The sequence below is a fragment of the Leucoraja erinacea genome, chromosome 36 (genome assembly GCF_028641065.1).
Source record: "Leucoraja erinacea ecotype New England chromosome 36, Leri_hhj_1, whole genome shotgun sequence".
Lineage (NCBI taxonomy): Eukaryota > Metazoa > Chordata > Chondrichthyes > Rajiformes > Rajidae > Leucoraja > Leucoraja erinaceus.
The window spans coordinates 6715345-6735470 of NC_073412.1; the positions used below are offsets into that span (position 1 = coordinate 6715345).

The following is a 20126-nucleotide window of genomic DNA, read 5'->3' on the forward strand; positions in this document are numbered from 1 at the left end:
AAGTAGGTTGGTTGAGGAAGCACACCTATTGTCTATGTTTCTATTGTCTCTAAAACGCCACCTTGTTCATTGAGTACAGAGCTGCATAAAGTGAGCAATTTGTAAATAATGAGTGATGAAGCATCTCTTCCTTAAAGTACAATACTATGTCGCAGTGAGGCAGCATCTATGGAGCGAAGGAAATAGGCAACGTTTTGGGACGAAACCCAAAGGAAATAGGCAACGTTTCGGGTCGAAACCCGAAGGGTTTCGGGCCGAAACGTTGCCTATTTCCTTCGCTCCATAGATGCTGCCGCACCCGCTGAGTTTCTCCAGCATTTTTGCCTACCTTCGATTTTCCAGCATCTGCAGTTCCTTCTTAAACAAATACTATGTTGCAGTGCTGTGTATTGATTGGGCCATATTATTTCAATTAAAGGAATATTTTAAAAAAGATTAAAAGAAATAATTACAGACGACAGCTAAAATAATTTTATTTTAATGAAAGGATTTTTTACCCTAAAACCCTTTCGACCTATTAAATAGGGTTTAATTAAACAGTAAATGTAGAAATTAGAGGCAGGAAATACTTTAACGACTAGTTTCAAACTCCAAAGCATGGACTCAGCCTGGTATCTTTTAAATGCCAAGGTCAATGTTTAGACCTGGCTCTTCATTGAAGGGGGTTGGGGTGATAAATATTGACCCAGACGCTGTTACCGGGTAGGACAGACTATTTAATATCACAATAGACAATAGGCAATAGGTGCAGGAGTAGGCCATTCGGCCCTTCGAGCCAGCACCGCCATTCAATGTGATCATGGCTGATCATCCCAAATCAGTACCCCATTCCTGCCTTCTCCTCATATCCCCTGACTATCTGTTATTTTTAAGAGCCCTATCTAGCTCTCCCTTGAAAGCATCCAGAGAACCTGCCTCCACCACCCTGGGATGATCAGCCATGATCACATTGAATGGCAGTGCTGGCTCGAAGGGCCAAATGGCCTCCTCCTCCACCTATTGTCTATTGTCCATTGTCTATTTCCCTCTGAGGCAGATAATTCCACAGACTCACCACTCTCTGTGAGAAAATATGTTTCCTCATCTCCGTTCTAAATGGCTTACCCCTTATTCTTAAACTGTGTGTGGCCCCTGGTTCTGGAACTGAAACTGAAAGTTCACTCGGGTAGCTCCATTCTGCCTGTAGAGTTAACTTTTCAAGTTCAAGTTCAAGTTCAAGTGAGTTTATTGTCATGTGTCCCTGTATAGTACAATGAAATTCTTGCTTTGCTTCAGCACACAGAACATAGTAGGCGTTTACTACAAAACAGATAAATGTGTCCATATACCATCTACCACTGTTTTTAAGAGGGAACTGCAGATGCTGGAGAATCGAAGGTTACACAAAAAAGCTGGAGAAACTCAGCGGGAGCAGCAGCATCTATGGAGCGAAGGAAATAGGCAACGTTTCGGGCCGAAACGTTGCCTATTTCCTTCGCTCCATAGATGCTGCTGCACCCGCTGAGTTTCTCCAGCTTTTTTGTGCAACCTACCATCTACCACTGTTCTGTCCACCAGGGGTCAGAACTGAGGCAAAGCCCTTCTTCTGTCCCAAGTTCTCAGTGGGTTAAACAGAGTTGTAATGACTCATTGCGTGCACCGCCCCCTTTATAGCTGGGACCACCTGTCAGTATGGGAAGGGATAAGAGCACAGACACAGTACAGGCACACACACACACAGACATGGATATCTTTCTGCCTCTCTTCATGTTAAGACAAGGAGCTCACACAGCCTTCAGCTTGAGTAACTGATTCGGACTGAGTACCAGGAACAGGACCAAGCAGACAAGATGTTTCCGTTCAAAGCCACCATTCTCCAGGAGAGGTCCCAGCTCCAGGAGCTGAACTGCCGGCTGGGGTCTTACCTCGCCGGGGTCCGGGAGCTGGAGCGGGAGAACGAAGAGCTGAGAGTTGAGATCGGGCGCTTGAGGCAGGCGGGGGCGAGGGAGGGGAGCCGCTCCCACGCCGAGGAGATGACCAGGACTCGCTGGGAAGTGGAGGAGCTGGCTCTGGAGAGGGCGAGGGCTGAGATGCAACGCTGCCACCTCCAGCGGGAGATCCAGGAGCTGAGAGACTACCTCCTGACCGAGCAGACTCGACACAGCAAGAGGAGGCAAGAGTTGGAAGCACATCATCAAACTCTACAGCAGATGGATGCCACCAACACTTCCCTGGAGGGTGTCATCTCCCAGCTGCAGGGTGAGTATTCAGCCCTGGAAGCCCAACACCAGCGAGACATGGGGGAAGTGGAGAAAGAACTGAGGAGAGGCAGCCAAGTCCTGGTCACCCAGAGACCCAGCCCTATAGACCTGGAGAACCATTCGCTGGCCTTTACCGAGATCTGGCAGGAAAACCTCGAGGTGTACAGGCACAACATCGAGGAGCTTGAAGCCACCGGGCTGCAGGACGAGGCGAGGTGGGAAGAGTTCCAGAGAGAGAACGGACTTTTGCTCCGAGATGTGGAAATCCTGCAGAATGAATTGGAAGAGCAGTGTGTTCTCCAGAGCCAACTGGAAGAGGACTTCTTAACAGTTCAGCAGACGCATGGCGAGGAGGTGGATGGATACCAGGTGAGTCTGTGGAATTCTCACTGAGAGTTGTGAGTGCGTGGAATTCTCACTGACAGTTGTGAGTGCGTGGAATTCTCACAGAGAGTTGTGAGTGCGTGGAATTCTCACGGAGAGTTGTGAGTGTGTGGAATTCTCACTGAGAGTTGTGAGTGTGTGAAATTCTCACTGAGAGTTGTGAGTGTGTGGAATTCTCACTGAGAGTTGTGAGTGCGTGGAATGCTCACTGAGAGTTGTGAGCTCGTGGAATTCTCACAGAGAGTTGTGAGTGTGTGGAATTCTCACTGAGAGTTGTGAGTGCGTGGAATTCTCACAGAGAGAGTTGTGAGTTGTGAGCTCGTGGAATTCTCACAGAGAGTTGTGAGTGCGTGGAATTCTCACAGAGAGTTGTGAGTGCGTGGAATTCTCACAGAGAGTTGTGAGTGTGTGGAATTCTCACAGAGAGTTGTGAGTGTGTGGAATTCTCACAGAGAGTTGTGAGTGTGTGGAATTCTCACAGAGAGTTGTGAGTGTGTGGAATTCTCACTGAGAGTTGTGAGCTCGTGGAATTCTCACAGAGAGTTGTGAGTGTGGAATTCTCTGCCTCAGAGGGCGGTGGAGGCCAGTTCTCTGGATACTTTCAAGAGAGAGCTAGATAGGGCTCTTAAAGATAGCGGAGTCAGGGGATATGGGGAGAACTAAGGCAGGAATGGGGTACTGATTGGGGATGATCAGCCATGATCAATCACAGTGAAGGGTGGTGCTGGCTCGAAGGGCCGAATGGTCTATTCCTGCTCCTATTGTCTATTGTCAATTGTGATGGGGGAGAACTGCCTGCTACACTATGTTCTTCCGTAGAAGCTGACCAGAAAGGCTGGCTCTGTCCCATGGGTAGTGTTGGATAAGGATTCACTGGAGATGACCTTGGTGGGGAGGAAGCTCCACAAACTGCGAGCACTTTCAGCAACAGACTGGTTGCACTAAGATGCAGCACAGGACACTGCAGGAGATCTTTTTTCCCCCTGTGGCTGTCAAACTGTACATCACCTCCCCCTTCTGCCGTGGGGTAGACTGACCCCCCCCCCCCCCCTCCCCCCCCCCCCCCCCCCACCCACCCCAATCTTTGCACATCCCCAATCCTAGACTTTCCCCTCCTCCCCTTAATTTCATGTTTCATGCATCCTGTATAGGAAAGAACTGCAGATGCTGATTTAAATCGAAGGTAGACACAACATGCTGGAGTAACTCAGCGGGACAGGCAGCATCTCTGGACATTAGACAATAAACAACAGGTGCAGGAGTAGGCCATTCGGCCCTTCGAGCCAGCACCGCCATTCAATGTGATCATGGCTGATCATCCCCAATCAGTACCCCATTCCTGCCTTCTCCCCATATCCCCCTGACTCCGCTATCTTTAAGAGCCCTATCTAGCTCTCTCTTGAAAGCATCCAGAGAACCGGCCTCCACCGAGAATTCCACAGACTCTCCACTCTCTGTGAGAAAAAGTGTTTCCTCGTCTCCGTTCTAAATGGCTTACCCCTTATTCTGAAACTGTGGCCCCTGGTTCTGGACTCCCCCAACATTGGGAACATGTCTACCAAGGTCTAAGCGGAAGCTCAGAGGGGATAGAGCCTTTTCTGTTGCTGCCCCGGCACTCTGGAACACCTTGCCGCTGCAGATCAGACAGGCCCCTTCACTGTACATCTTTAAATCCTCCCTAAAAACTCACTTTTATTCACTGGCTTTCGACACTGGCTGAGACATTGTTCCTGTTTTAGTGCTTTTAATGTTTTTTAATTTTTACTGTTTTTATAGTCCTGTCGTCTTAATGGTTTTAGTAGTTTGTAATAACTTTTTGTTGACTTCCCATGTACAGCACTTTGTGGTAACTGATGTTGTCTAAAAGCGCTTTATAAATAAAGTTATTATTATTATTATTATTATTATTATTAACATGTTTCCTGCCTCTAGTGTGTGCAAGCCATTTACAATCTTATATGTTTCAAACCGTACACTGGTTCTGTCCTACACAGTAGGGACAATTTACTGTTTCCTGCCGCTAGTGTGTCCAAGCCCATAACAATCTTGAAATATGGGCTGAATTGACAAAGCAGGCTCGAGGGGCCGAATGGCCTCCTTCTGCTCATGTTTCCTTATAGACATCCATCTTTGCTGGGAATACATTCCAAGGTCTTATTACCTTGTCATCCACCTATGGTGCTGGAGTAGATGGGGAATTATGACCTGTGACATTGTACACATGGAACTGTTTGACTAACTGTGCCTCGGTTGTTGTATACAGAGCCAAGTTGATGTGCTGGAAGATGAGAAACAACAGCTTGCATCAGCCATTGCCCTTAATCTCGGGGAGCAGCAGAGGTTGATGCAGGTGAAGATGGGACTTAATCTTGAACTGGCCACCTACAGGTAACGTTTCAATCTTGCATGCTATGACAATGGGCTGGAACCCCATTTGACTGGAATAAGGCTAACCTTATAGTTGAACCACACACAATGCAAAGTTGCCCTTCTAATTCTTCTTTCGTGAGGCGTGCACGGCCTAAAGTTGTTGGACAACTTGTTCTATTTGATCTTCCGTTTGTGCACGTCGAGTTGATCGCATTAGTCGAAACCGGGCGGGCCACGTGAAGGTTGCAATCTCACACCCCCAAAGTTGCCCTGATGCACAAAGACTTTTCAGGAGCAAAATGTGGAATTCAATAGGGTGGGAGATGTGGGGAACTCTCTCCCGCAAACGTCTGATATGTCCAGGGTCGAAATCTCCTCAAGGTATGCCTACTTTGAAGAGGTTCTCCTCCTCTCTCGGAAGACCTCCTCTCTCGCTGCCCCCCCTCTGTGCTCACTGTCTCTGCCTCTTCCTCTCTTCCCCCCCCCCCCCCACTCTCACATCAGTCTGAAGAAGGGTCTCGACCCGACATGTCACCTATTCCTTCGCTCTATAGATGCTGCCTCACCAGCTGAGTTTCTCCAGCATTTTTGTCTACCTTCGATTTTTCCAGCATCTGCAGTTCCTTCCTGAAGCATCTAGTTAGTGCTGTTGATTACATTCAGCACTGTGGCCCCTACCAGTCCACTAACTTCTCCTTCCAGTTCTTGTCTCTCTCTTGCATTCATCTGACTCCCTACTCTCCCCTTTGTACCCACTCCCACAGTTGATGGACCCCACACTCTCACCGTTGGCAGGCCATTTCTATTTGCCACGATCATATTCATTGTTCCACAAACTTAGTCAAGACGAGTCAACTTTATTTCTATAGCACATTTAAAAACAACTCTCGTTGACCAAAGTGCTTTACATCAGAGGACCTCAAGAAACACTTGTGAGTAGAAATAGGTTTTAAGTCTAGACTTAAAAGAGTTGATGGAGGGGGCAGTTCTGATGGGAAAGGGGATGCTGTTCAAAAGGATTTGAGTATAGGAGCAGGGAGGTTCTACTGCAGTTGTACAGGGTTTTGGTGAGATCACACCTGGAGTATTGCGTACAGTTTTGGACTCCTAATCTGAGGAAAGACATTCTTGCCATAGAGGGAGTACAGAGAAGGTTCACCAGACTGATTCCTGGGATGTGAGGACTTTCATATGAAGAAAGACTGGATAGACTCGGTTTGTACTCGCTAGAATTTAGAAGGTTGAGGGGGGATCTTATAGAAACGTACAAAATTCTTAAGGGGTTGGTCAGGCTAGATGCAGGAAGATCGTTCCCGATGTTGGGGAAGTCCAGAACAAGGGGTCACACAGTTTAAGGATAAGGGGGAAATCTTTTAGGACCGAGATGAGGAAAACTTTTTTCACACAGAGAGTGGTGAATCTGTGGAATTCTCTGCCGCAGAAGGTAGTTGAGGCCGCAGTTCATTGGCTATATTTAAGAGGGAGTTAGATGTGGCCCTTGTGGCTAAGGGGATCAGGGGGTATGGAGAGAAGGCAGGTACGGGATACTGAGTTGGATGATCAGCCATGATCATATTGAATGGCGGTGCAGGCTCGAAGGGCCGAATGGCCTACTCCTGCACCTAATTTCTATGTTTCTATGTTTCTATGATGTTGGGGAAGTCCAGAACAAGGGGTCACAGTTTAAGGATAAAGGGGAAATCTTTTAGGACCGAGATGAGGAAAACTTTTTTCACACAGAGAGTGGTGAATCTGTGGAATTCTCTGCCACAGAAGGTAGTTGAGGCCACAGTTCATTGGCTATATTTAAGAGGGAGTGCATTTCGTTGTCTCTGTACTGTACACTGACAATGACAATTAAAATTGAATCTGAATCTGAATCTGAATCTGAGTTAGATATGGCCCTTGTGGCTAAAGGGATCAGGGGTATGGAGAGAAGGCAGGTACAAGATACTGAGTTGGATGATCAGCCATGATCATATTGAATAGCGGTGCAGGCTCGAAGGGCCGAATGGCCTACTCCTGCACCTATTTTCTATGTTTCTATGTTCCACAGTCTAGGAGCTGCAACCGCAAAAGCACGGTCGCCCCTAAGGTGCCTAGACTGCGGGGTGGTCAGTAACTCCATGTCGGCCGGTCTGAGGGACCTGGAGGTGGTGTGGTGGGTTAGCAGGTTTTTGATGTAGGTGGGAGCAAGCCCGTTAAGGGCTTTGTAAATGAAGAGAAGGAGCTGGGAGCCAGTGGAGAGAGTCCAGAATCGGGGTGATGTGGTCATTTTTTCGGCACTGCCAGCATGGTCCAATTCTTCAGCACTACCAGCATAGTCCAATTATTCACACACATCACTGCCGGCACCTACAGTAGATCGCAAAGGTCGCAAATCACAGGACTTTCTGAAAACAGTATGAATGGTATTACAGAAATGTTCATTTAGGATGGAGCAATGTGTAGTTACAGTCTTCTGTCAGAGATATTATATTCAGTTCTTGGAAAGACTTAGGATTTGCAGAGAGCTAAATCAACCATGTCCCCGGCTAGCAGGGAAACCAGTGCATTCATAATATGATTTCATTAGAGCAGGACAAATAGATCGAAAACAGATGGACTGGAGGAATCATCCCTGTCCAAGGGTGGTCACCTTTGTAATACACTGTAGGTGCCAGCAGTGATCCTGACAAGCAGAGATATATAAAAATAAACAGCTAACTAGAAAGATGAAAGACAGACACTAAAAGCTGGAGTAACTCAGCGGGACGGGCAGCATCTGAAGAGAGAAGGAATGGGTGACGTTTCAGGTCGATACCCTTCTTCAGACTGTCAGGGGAGAAGGAAACGAGAGATATGGAAGGGCAAGGTGTGAAAAGGAGAGATCAAAAGGGACAAAATTCAAGGAAAATGTAGAATTAGTTAGCTAGGGGAAGGTACCAAGGCACACAATGTAAATTTTAATCAGGACACAAAAAGCTGGAGTAACTCGGCTGGGACAGGCAGCATCTCTGGAGAAGGAATGGGTGACGTTTCGGTTCGAGACTGATCAGTTTTTATTACTAGAAGAGACAGAATATTACAAGCCCACAAGCGGCCAAACGCTGCTTCAAAACATTCTCTTGGACAGAGTTTCTGGTGACTTCGTTCTTCCCTTCAGCAAATGGGTCAACCGTTATACTGAGTCCGAGCAAGCTCTGTATAACACCCCGGGCATTGTTCCAGGGAGCGTAACTCCAATTCCAAGCCCTGTTAACATTCTGTTTGGCTTTGCGGGGTTAATCCAGCCAGTTGGCACCGGCCAAATCACTTGGCTACACAATACTGCTGTGAGTTCCAGGAATCTTTGAGTAAACTGACATTCCCAAACTCGGAAACCGTTGCTATTCAACTTAAGGCAGTTTATAGGAAAAAATGAATGAGTCAGTTTTCCTTTGAAGGGAATAATGTAATGTCTAAACATAGCTTAAATGTGTCCACTGTTAATGCTGGTATAAGGGAATATTGTCGTGGCCCTGGGTTGTTTTACAGACAAACGTACTGTATTCTTTACTTTCCCTAGTCTCGGCTTCATGCTCAGTCACAGCATCTCCCAATTGCACAATCTGCAATGAATGTGCAAACCTATTGTGCCTATCACCTACACTTGTCATCACTTGTCTTCCCAGGGCCTTGTTAGAAGCTGAACACAGGAAACAGCAGGAGATAGGGGAGCAGCGATGGAACTCCAGCAAAGGTACAACTACCGAGCCGGCTGCCGGGGGTTGCGTCCGTGCCCGGGTGGTGTTAGAGAGGGACTGCGCGCTGTCCACGGGCGCCCTGGGGGATTTCCGGGACCGCTGGGCACCGCGGGGGGGTTGAATGCATCCTTGACGTGGAGTGTAAAGGGCCTGTCCCACTTGGCCATCAATTGCGCCTCATTTACGCTTTATATGTAAATTAGGTTGATGCGTCGTGGCACGTGGCGTCGACCTGCGTTGCGCACGGTGAGGCGTGGAATCGTATGCGGTGGCGCGCGGTAACGTGCGCGCTCCAGGATTTCGTACAGGAACGAAATCTTTGCGCGCCACTTGCGTGACGTATCGCGTACGCACGTTAACGCATTGGGTACACACGTTGGTGCATTGGGTACACACGCTAACGCATTGGGTACACACGCTAACGCATTGGGTACACACGCTAACGCATTGGGTACGCACGTTAACGCATTGGGTACACACGTTGGTGCATTGGGTACGCACGTTAACGCATTGGGTACACACGTTGGTGCATTGGGTACGCACGTTGGTGCATTGGGTACGCTGACGCATTGGGTACGCACGTTAACGCATTGGGTACGCACGCTGACGCATTGGGTACGCACGTTGGTGCATTGGGTACGCACGTTAACGCATTGGGCACGTTGGTGCATTGGGTACGCACGTTGGTGCATTGGGTACGCACGTTGGTGCATTGGGTACGCACGCTGACGCATTGGGTACGCACGCTGACGCATTGGGTACGCACGCTGACGCATTGGGTACGCACGTTGGTGCATTGGGTACGCACGTTAACGCATTGGGTACACACGTTGGTGCATTGGGTACACACGCTAACGCATTGGGACGCACACTGACGCATTGGGTACGCACGCTAACGCATTGGGTACACACGTTGGTGCATTGGGTACACACGTTGGTGCATTGGGTACGCACGTTGGTGCATTGGGTACGCACGTTAACGCATTGGGTACACACGTTGGTGCATTGGGTACGCACGTTGGTGCATTGGGTACGCACGTTGGTGCATTGGGTACGCACGTTGGTGCATTGGGTACGCACGTTAACGCATTGGGTACGCACGTTGGTGCATTGGGTATGCATGTTAACGCATTGGCGTCCCGACGTCTCCCAATAAAGAAAAGCCTCAATTTAAAAAAAAATCATATTTATTTTTAATATCTTAAGAGTCATACAACACTGATACAGGCCCTTCAGACCAATGTGTCTTTGCCGACCAAGGACCCATTTGCCTGCATTTGGCCCATATCCTCGAAAGCTTCACTACACATGTAGACATTGTGATTGTTCCCCCCTCTACAGCTTCCTATGGCAGCTCTCCCCATAGTTGCCACCTTCTATGTGGAAAATCATGACCTTCAGGCCTCCTTTATCTATCCTTGCTCACCTTAAAGCTGTATCCGCTAGTTTTAGACTCATCTACTCTGGGATAAGGATTCGGACAATCCACCTTATCTTTGGCCCTCATGACTTTATAAACCACTCGGGTCACCCTCGACATTAGATGTCTTAAGCCCCTGTCCCATCTTCCCGAGATACTCGCAAATTCTCCCAAATTTTCCCCTTGATTCAAACTCTGGGAAAGTCCGTAGCGCGTCCGTAGATATTTTTCGTAGCGGCTCGTAATGCCAGCCGTAGGTACTCGGGGCATCGGGTAAGTCGGGACGTTTTTTCAGCATGTTGAAAAATGCCCACGAGTAAAAAAAAATTAGCTCCGAGGACCTACGGCTGGTATCTCCGAGTTTGAATCAAGGGGGAAACTCGGGAGAATTCGTGGGTAACTCGGAAAAGTGGAACAGAGGCTTTACTTAAACACGAGTTTTGTTGTTGCGTTTTTTTTCTCATATGATGAGTTATTTGACACAACTCAATGTAGAGATCAGCTCCTGCATCAATAGAAACATAGAAACATAGAAAATAGGTGCAGGAGGAGGCCATTCGGCCCTTCGAGCCAGCACCGCCATTCATTGTGATCATGGCTGATCGTCCCCTATCAATAACCCGTGCCTGCCTTCTCCCCATATCCCTTGACTCCACTAGCCCCTAGAGCTCTATCTAACTCTCTCTTAAATCCATCCAGTGACTTGGCCTCCACTGCCTTCTGTGGCAGGGAATTCCACAAATTCACAACTCTCTGGGTGAAAAAGTTTTTTCTCACCTCAGTCTTAAATGACCTCCCCCTTATTCTAAGACTGTGGCCCCTGGTTCTGGACTCGCCCAACATTGGGAACATTTTTCCTGCATCTGGTTTGTCCAGTCCTTTTGGTCACCTAATCTGAGGAAAGACATTCTTGCCATAGAGGGAGTACAGAGAAGTTTCACCAGACTGATTCCTGGGATGTCAGGACTTTTATATGAAGAAAGACTGGATAGACTCGGCTTGTACTCGCTAAAATTTAGAAGATTGAGGGGGGATCTTATAGAAACTTACAAAATTCTTAAGGGGTTGGACAGGCTAGATGCAGGAAGATTGTTCCCGATGTTGGGGAAGTCCAGAACAAGGGGTCACACAGTTTAAGGATAAGGGGGAAATCTTTTAGGACCGAGATGAGGAAAACATTTTTCACACAGAGAGTAGTGAATCTGTGGAACTCTCTGCCACAGAAGGTAGTTGAGGCCACAGTTCATTGGCTATATTAAGAGGGAGTTAGATGTGGCCCTTGTGGCTAAAGGGATCAGGGGGTATGGAGAGAAGGCAGGTACGGGATACTGAGTTGGATGATCAGCCATGATCATATTGAATGGCGTTGCAGGCTCGAAGGGCCGAATGGCCTACTCCTGCACCTATATTCTATGTTTCTATGTTTCTATAATATTATATGTTTCTATGGGATTTCCCCGTCATCCTTCTAAACTCCATTAAATGATATATCATTACTTTAACAGGTGTTGACATGAGATCACAGAGATACAACGTGATGTCGCTACCAACACTTGACTCTCTGGATGGAATACGCTGGATGCCAAGTCGAAAAACTCTCCCCTCAACCACCCAGACAGACTCTGTGACAATTGGCAGAGGAATAATATCAAAAGCTATTCCATCCCGAATCTCTGGAACACGGAACATCAATAGTTCTTTCTCAGAAAGAAATTTCCTTTACACTGGTAAGTCTTCACCAGTTCAAAATGTAGATCCGGCAGCAAGGCCGAGGAACACCTACAAAGGAATGGTGCGGTCCACTTTGGCCACCCGTGACCCATTCAGCACAGTGAAGGAACCTCAAGAGCAGCGCAAAGTCCTTGTGGAGGAGGGGAAAACGGGTCAAATGGTCTTGGAGGGGCCTGAAGTGACTGCCTTCCCAGCTGGGATACATGCCGTGGAGGCGGTGGGCGAGAACAAAACTGCCACCTCAGAGAATAAAGGCAAAACTCAGAGTTCAAGGGACTTCCCCAAACCTTTTAGTCGGGTGGAATATTATGATTTTGACGGGCGATCCGGTGAGACAGCAGGAGAGGAAGAGTTCAAATGGCAAAGTTCAAATGACGTGATAACCTTTGAACCGGGTGCAAAACAGCTGGAGTTCAAAGCTGACTTGAGTGAGGTGGGGTCACTCATGAGCCCGGACCGATACAGCCCTGCGGACGACTTTGACCAAATCGAATCAGAGTATTACCCCCCGGATAATATCGTAGCAACAAGCAACGAGGAACCTACAACAGAATTCGTAGGTGAGAATTGGACAAGAGGTCCAGCAGAGGACTCGAGGGACTACAGAAGGATAACTCTTTCCAGGGAAGGGGTCTTGGCTGGTAATGTCAGAATCGGGGACGTCTTTGAAACAGTGATAAATCCCACCGATCTGGGAGAAATGGTTTTCCCGGAAGCTGCCATCACTTATCGCATTGATGAGCAGGAAGTGCTGGAAGATGGGGCAACAAAACGAGATATCGTCATTCAGTCCCGGAGTGAGGACACTGTAGACATGGCAGACGAGGCCAGTCTTCTGGAAGCGCTGAATAGGGACAGCAGCTGTCCAGAGATGCAGCTGACCGGGGCCTTGGGGCATTTATCAGGGTCCGAGACGGAGGGTTTCATCGACAGGTTGCGAAACCTAGGCATTCAGGGAGGGGAAACGACAGGGAAAGTATCTGTGGGCGTTGAGGTAAATGAGCAGACCCCGGAAGCGGAGAGCTTTCCCCCGCCACCAGATGCAGGACAGCTGTACGCCGGGGAGCATGGCCTCGAAGGACCAAGTGGCAAATGCGAGGAAGTCTTAAATATCACCATGTCTGCCGCAGACTTCAGGAGAACGATGCAGTCAGGTTCTGATCCACAGTCGGCAACATTCCCGGAGAGGACAACTAGTTTTCCTTCCGATGAAAACGCAGAAGAGGATGAAGGAGAATTGTACGGAATAAATGAACAATACCAAAATATTGGTGATGAAGCCCTCGAACACAGTGAACGAGCCCAATCTGCCTACCAAGATTCCTTTTCTAAAGAGGTCTGCTCACCGCGCGTAATCGAAGAATCGATCAAGGTCCCGCAAGGTGTTCAGGCATCGATTGTAGAACTCCTGAAGGAGGAAACCGAGGATCCAACACTTAAACTGAAGGGAGCCTTGGAGCATCTGAGAGGGGCCGTGCCTAACAATCTGAGGGAAGAGCTTTCCATTCTCACTGGAGAAATCCACGAGAGATCGGACAACATGTCGGTCAATATCAAGAACATCCAGCAGTCCTCACACAGAGGGGTCATCACCATAGAAGCTGAAGTCAATGTGTCGCAAACTCTGGAGCCAGAAGACTTTTTTTCAATGGGAACACACAATGAAGATGAAGGGGACGCAAGTGAACGAGGGTCTGGGCTAACGTTTCGTGGCGATCAGCGGGAACTGCAAGGGCTATTGAATGGGAAAGACTTTCCATTCGTTGCGTCTTTAAATGATGGAGACGGGAGCAGAGCAAAAGTTCAAGTTTTTAACGAACAGAACATTCTCTTTGAGCCCAGCGCAAGAGACAAGATTGACGATGATGAAGAATTTTCATCCACTCAAGGTCTTCAGACTGCTTTTGAAATGTCTGGGCCAAGTGATATGGAGAGTGACTTGCCTCTATGGCTGCAAATGGATGCAGATAACATGTTTGGGGAAGAGTTTGCGTACAAAGTCACGGATCCTGACGACCCACCTGCAACCCTGCACATGAGTGTGAACAGAATTGTGTCAATGCACTCCGGTAGCGGGGACAGTGAAGGGCCGGTGCCTTTCGTCACTCAGGATGACTTTGCTGAAGGAACAGATGGAGAGGGACTGGTTGACAATGTTTATTACGAAGAGTGGGAATCCGGGAGCAGAGATGAGCTGGCAATCAACGAGCCTTCTGATTCTGAACTCGCGCAATACTCCACTCTCCCACAGGTCCAGACCAAGCAGCGAGTCGTCATGTCCGAAAGCACCACGCAAGTGTTTCATGGTCAACGAGGCAGTGGTGTGACACGCCTGGATGAAGATTAGCTGGCTCAGGCCGATGATAACGGATAAAAAGTTCACGAAAGAAGATGACGTCCTTTTATCTAGAATCTAATCAACACAGAAAAAAATGGAGATGCACCATCACTGAGTGGACATTTGACGGTCTCAATGCAATCAGTGGTGGACTGGCCTGGGTGTCAGCTTGCCCGATGGCAAGGGGGCCCCTTATGAAGTGATAGCAAGTGATGGCGAGGACCCCTGTTAAATGATAGCATTGTAGTTGTGGATGGGCCCCCTTTGTCTCCTGGCAACCAATATTTTTAGACCCTGTCCGCCACTGAATGCAATGATATATTTCATGCTTTGATGATGTACAGCTTGAGGAGTTTCTTGCCCAGCATATAACTATAGCCTGAAGGTTTTTCCCTAAAGGTGATTTCTGATTAACTGGGACATCAATGCTGTGGTGCTCGCTTATAATGGGGAAAATAATCATTTAGAAATAACCTTGCTGGTGTGATGCAAGTAGTTTTCAGTGACCTGCTTTCCAGGAGTAATGTCAGAGGCCAACACTGCAAGGGAACTGACAGAATGTCCCACTGTACGAGGCAACTCAAGAGTTCTCCCCGGATTTCCACTGAATCGAACTCGGAGAATGTCCGTAGGAGTCCGTGGATGTCCCGTAGCGGCTCGTAATGCTAACGCTGGGTACTCGGAACATCCGGGAAACTCGTGACGTTATTTCATCCCTGTAAAAAAATGTCCACGAGTAAAAAAAATACTCGTGATGAAAAAAATTGTTACTTTTTTTACTGGTACGAGCCGCTACGAGACATCCACGAACTCCTATGGACCCGCTACGGACATTCTCCGAGTTCGAATCCGAGGAAAACTCGGGAGAACTCGTAAATTACAGTGGGACAGGGGTTAAGGCTAGGGGGCACTGACATTGCAGTCACTTATAAGATCTGCCTGCTTAGTTTTGATTAGCAAGCCTCACAGTGCCTAATGATATTGCATGGTTAAGTTATGTTACGTTTAGATGCCATGCAGTTTGACCTGAATTTTACACTCCTCTGGGCCAACTCATTATCAAACATTATCAAGCACAAATACTAATATTGCGTTGATAAAGAGGTGTAGATGGCAGCTTTGTTACTATCACAGACAATTAAGCATTAATAATTTCAAACCATGCAGGAAAAATGTTCCCAATGTTGGACGAGTCCAGAACCAGGGGCCACACAGTCTTAGAATAAAGGAGAGGCCATTCTCGTCAGGGATGAGAAAAACACTTTTTCACCCAGAGAGTTGTGAATTTGTGGAATTCCCTGACAGTGGAGGCCAAATCACTGGATTTGGCAGTGGAGGCACTGTTTAAAATGTCTTTTTCTGTTCACAAAAGGAGTGTCGCCCTTGATACCTGATTCTTGTTCGACACACACACGGGAAAACAATAGACAATAGGTGCAGGAGTAGGCTATTCGGCCCTTCGAGCCAGCACCGCCATTCAATGTGATCATGGCTGATCATCCACAACCAGTACCCCGTTCCTGCCTTCTCCCCATATCCCCTGACTCTGCTATCTTGAAGAGCTCTATCTAACTCTCTCTTGAAAGCATCCAGAGAACCTGCCTCCACCACCCTCTGAGGCAGAGAATTCCATAGACTCACAACTCTCTGTGTGAAAAAGTATTTCCTCACCTCTGTTCTAAGTGGCTTACCCTTTATTCTTAAACTGTGGCTAAAGTGTTTAAGAAGGAACTGCAGATGCTGGAAAATCGAAGGTAGACAAAAGTGCTGGAGAAACTCAGCGGGTGCAGCAGCATCTATGGAGCGAAGGAAATAGGCAACGTTTCGGGCCAAAACCCTGACCTCTGGTTCTGAACTACCCCCACATCGGGAACATGTTTGCTGCCTCTAGTGTGTCCAAACCCTTAATAATCTTATATGTTTCAATAAGATCCCCTTTCATCCTTCTAAACTCCAGAGTATACGAGCCCAGCCGCTCCATTCTCTCAGCATATGACAGGAGTGTGGGGTTTGGATGGGAAGGTCAAAACGCCCAGACACAAGTGTAATGACAATTCTTTCCTGATCTCTCCACTGTTTTCTTCAAACTTGCAAATGTATTGGTTGCACCTGCAGGCATTCTGTCAAATACGGAACAATTGTTGCAAGTTCATGAGCAAAATTAGTATGGACATCAATGAGAAATGTACTCAAGGGTCAAACCAATTATATGTTTTAAATAGTAATATGTTCACAGAATGGTAACAGTGGGCATGTTAAGAATGAGGACTGAAAGCTGATGTTATGTAGAACAAGGCAATGGTTAGGAGACATGTCATATACTGCTTTTATGGTGGAAATTAACAAAGGAGCATTTCCGCACAGCTCATTGTTGATGCATGGGATGGATTCCAGGAAAGCATTCTGTTAGGCTAAATGTCAGCATCTGAAAATGCTGAATGAAATGTGTTGTTGGTATGTTGGTACAGTATGTTCTGTGGGTCGGGACTGGCCTGCTGGTCATCAAATGGATTTTGCAAAGGAAGACATCTTAAAGCGAACAATGGCAACAGTTAAAATTTTGCAGATTAAATATTTCACAATCTCCAGGCATTTCCATGGGGTTTATGGACATGAAGTACTTTGTGAGGTGTAGGCAAGAAGCTGGAGAAACTCAGCAGGTGAGGCAGCATCTATGGAACAAAGGAATAGGTGACATTTCAGGTCAAGACCCTTCTTCAGATTGAAGAAGGGTCTCGACCCGAAACGTCACCCATTCCTTCGCTCCACAGATGCTGCCTCGCCTGCTGAGTTTCTCCAGCCTTGTGTCTACCTTTGATTTTTCCAGCATCTGCAGTTCCTTCTTAAACTTTTTGAAGTGTAGTTACAATTCCATATAACTATTTTACTCAGTGACTCTGCTTCTGTTGGAAGGGGGAAAGGGAGCAGACATAGCAGGGCCACAGCAAACTCTGTTGGTGGGTAACTGGTGTCTGTAGAGAAGTACACACTCCACAAGGAATAGTCTTTAAGGAGGGGAACTGGCTAAATAAACCTATTGAATAAGGTGGTCACGGTAGCACAGCGGTAGAGTTGCTGCCTTATAACAACATGCAGCGCCAGAGACTCGGGTTCGAGACCCGTTCCCAGGCTGACGAGCCCCATCTGCCCGAGACTCGTGGGGGCGGGAACATCTACCTTCCCGAGCAGGTCTATAGCACCTGCCCACTGCCCAATACAAGATTATACAATAGACTATAAACAATAGGTGCAGGAATAGACCATTCGGCCCTTCGAGCCAGCACCGCCATTCAATGTGATCATGGCTGATCATCCCCAATCAGTACCCCGTTCCTGCCTTCTCCCCATATCCCCTGACTCCACTATTTTTAAGAGCCCTATCTAGCTCTCTCTTGAAGGCATCCAGAGAACCGGCCTCCACCGCCCTCTGAGGCAGAGAATTCCACAGACTCACCACTCTCTGTGTGAAAAAGTGTTTCCTCGTCTCCGTTCTAAATGGATTACCCCTTATTCTTAACCTGTGTGTGGCCCCTGGTTCTGGACTCCCCCAACATCGGGAACATGTTTCCTGCCTCTAGCGTGTCCAAGCCCTTAACAATCTTTGTTTAAGAGGGAACTGCAGATGCTGGAGAATCGAAGGTTACACAAAAAAGCTGGAGAAACTCAGCGGGTGCAGCAGCATCTATGGAGCGAAGGAAATAATTTCCTTCGCTCCATAGATGCTGCTGCACCCGCTGAGTTTCTCCAGCTTTTTTGTGTAACCCTTAACAATCTTATCTGTTTCAATGTTACCTAATATAAGAATTAGTGGATGGCAGGTTGGTCGGTGTGGGGACGTGAGATGTGCAGGAGTGGTGAGGTTCGGGGAGCACGCACAGTTTGCTAACAGTACAGAGGAAGCCATGTTGAGATAAAGTTTCACTGAGCAAGAGATGACTAATGCTGGCTGTACGAAATGGTAACGGCTGATTTAAATGTAATACTCTGGATAAACAGACACCACTTTGGAGTTGCACCTTGTATTTTTTTTGTTCTAAAATGTTCTAATTTAGTAGTAAAACACTTTTTCCGATTCCAGAATCCTGTTGTTCTTTCTGATAAATGACTGCGTTACAAGCCAGTGTCCCAGACACAGTCTGTGCAGATAATTAAACACTATGAATAGTCCATCATATCTAAGACTGCTTGCTGCAATGAGAGCTTTATCTCAGCGTCAGGCACTGAAATAATTCCAGTTATGTTTTCGGAGCTTAATAGAACTGCCCTAAAATGGGATTCTTCCTTCAGGGAAGTGGCAGTGGGTGGGGCAGGAGGAAGGACGGCTGATCGCTGTTACACAAATTAGGAGATGCCAGCTCTACAGAGGACGGCCAAGCTGGAATGTGCTGCCAGGGGAGGTGGTGGTGGATGCAGACCTGATATATTGGCATTTAAGAGGCTTGTAGATAGGCACATGGATATGGATCACATGCTGGAATTTCCATCCTATTCCGAATCCGACCTTTCTGTCCTGGACCTCCACCATTGCCAGAGTGAGGCCCAGCGCAAATTGGAGGAGCAGCACCTCATATTTTGCTTAGGTAGTTTACACCCCAGCGGTACGAACATTGACCTCTAATTTCAGGTAGTCCCTGCTTTCTCCCTCCTTCCCCTCCCTCTTCCCAGCTCTCCCTCGAGCCCACAGTCTCCGCCTCTTCCTTTCTTTTCCCCACCCCCCCCCCCCCCCCCCCCTCCCAATCCTCCCCCCCCCCCCCCCAGACATCAATCTGAAGAAGGGTCTCGACCCAAAACGTCACCTATTCCTTCGCTCCATAGATGCTGCCTCAACTGCTCAGTTTCTCCAGCATTTTTGACTACCTTCGATTTTTCCAGCATCTGGAGTTCCTTCTTAAACACTGCAGACGGGCGAGATGAGCTTAACCTGACGACACGTTCGGTGACGGTTCTGTGCGCCGAAGGACACTGGCCAATTCTGGAGTACGGTGTACAATTTTGGTCGCCAAATTATAGGAAAGATGTCAACAAAATAGAGAGAGTACAGAGGAGATTTACTAGAATGTTGCCTGGGTTTCAGCACCTAAGTTACAGAGAATGGTTGAACAAGATAGGTCTTTATTCTTTGGAGCGCAGAAGGTTAAGGGGGGACTTGATAGAGGTCCTTAAAATGATGAGAGGGATAGACAGAGTTGACGTGGATAAGCTTTTTCCATTGAGAGTAGGGAAGATTCAAACAAGAGGACATGATTTGAGAATTAAGGGACTGAAGTTTAGGGGTAACATGAGGGGGAACTTCTTTACTCAGAGAGTGGTAGCTGTGTGGAATGAGCTTCCAGTGGAGGCTCATTTCATGGAGCGAATCGTAACTAAAGTGGAGGCAGGTTCGTTTTTATCATTTAAAAATAAATTGGATAGGTATATGGACGGGAAAGGAATGGAGGGTTATGGTCTGAGTGCAGGTAGATGAGACTAGGTGAGAGTAAGTGTTTCCGTGCTGGAATTGTTATATGGTTATATATGGTTTTAAGCTGAAGTAGCTTCTAACCACATTAATGAAGCTGTACCACTGACTGACATTTTTGGAGGGATCTCCAAGCTGCCTGCCATCAGGGAGTGACTACAAGAAACTAGGAGCCAATCCGTCTGAAATCCAAACCATTCCGTTTCCCAGTCTCCTGTCTGTTGTGGGACAAATGCCACAAATGCATCTCTAAAGTTCCTTTTTGTGGTTTAGTACAAAAAAATGGGTAGGAGTAGAATACAAGCCTGCTTGAAAGATCATAAAAAAGAATTCTTTCATCCAAAGGTTATGTTCCCGGACAATATTATGTAGCTATGGAAACGCTGGCTTCAAAAACATGGCGAATCGTAACTAAAGTGCCCCAGCAGCTCCCTGCACCCATCCTGGATATTCCCCACAG

General features: G+C 47.4%; 1 protein-coding gene across 1 annotated transcript; it reads left to right on the top strand.

Annotated features, from left to right (window-relative positions):
- The first annotated feature begins 1705 nt into the window (after positions 1-1705).
- Positions 1706-17838, top strand: LOC129713500 (synemin-like). The gene is made up of 4 exons (XM_055662566.1): positions 1706-2609; positions 4888-5012; positions 8648-8715; positions 11645-17838. The coding sequence occupies exons 1-4, from the start codon at positions 1830-1832 to the stop codon at positions 14215-14217; spliced, it is 3546 nt and encodes a 1181-aa protein (XP_055518541.1). The 5' UTR covers positions 1706-1829; the 3' UTR covers positions 14218-17838.
- Positions 17839-20126: the final 2288 nt, after the last annotated feature.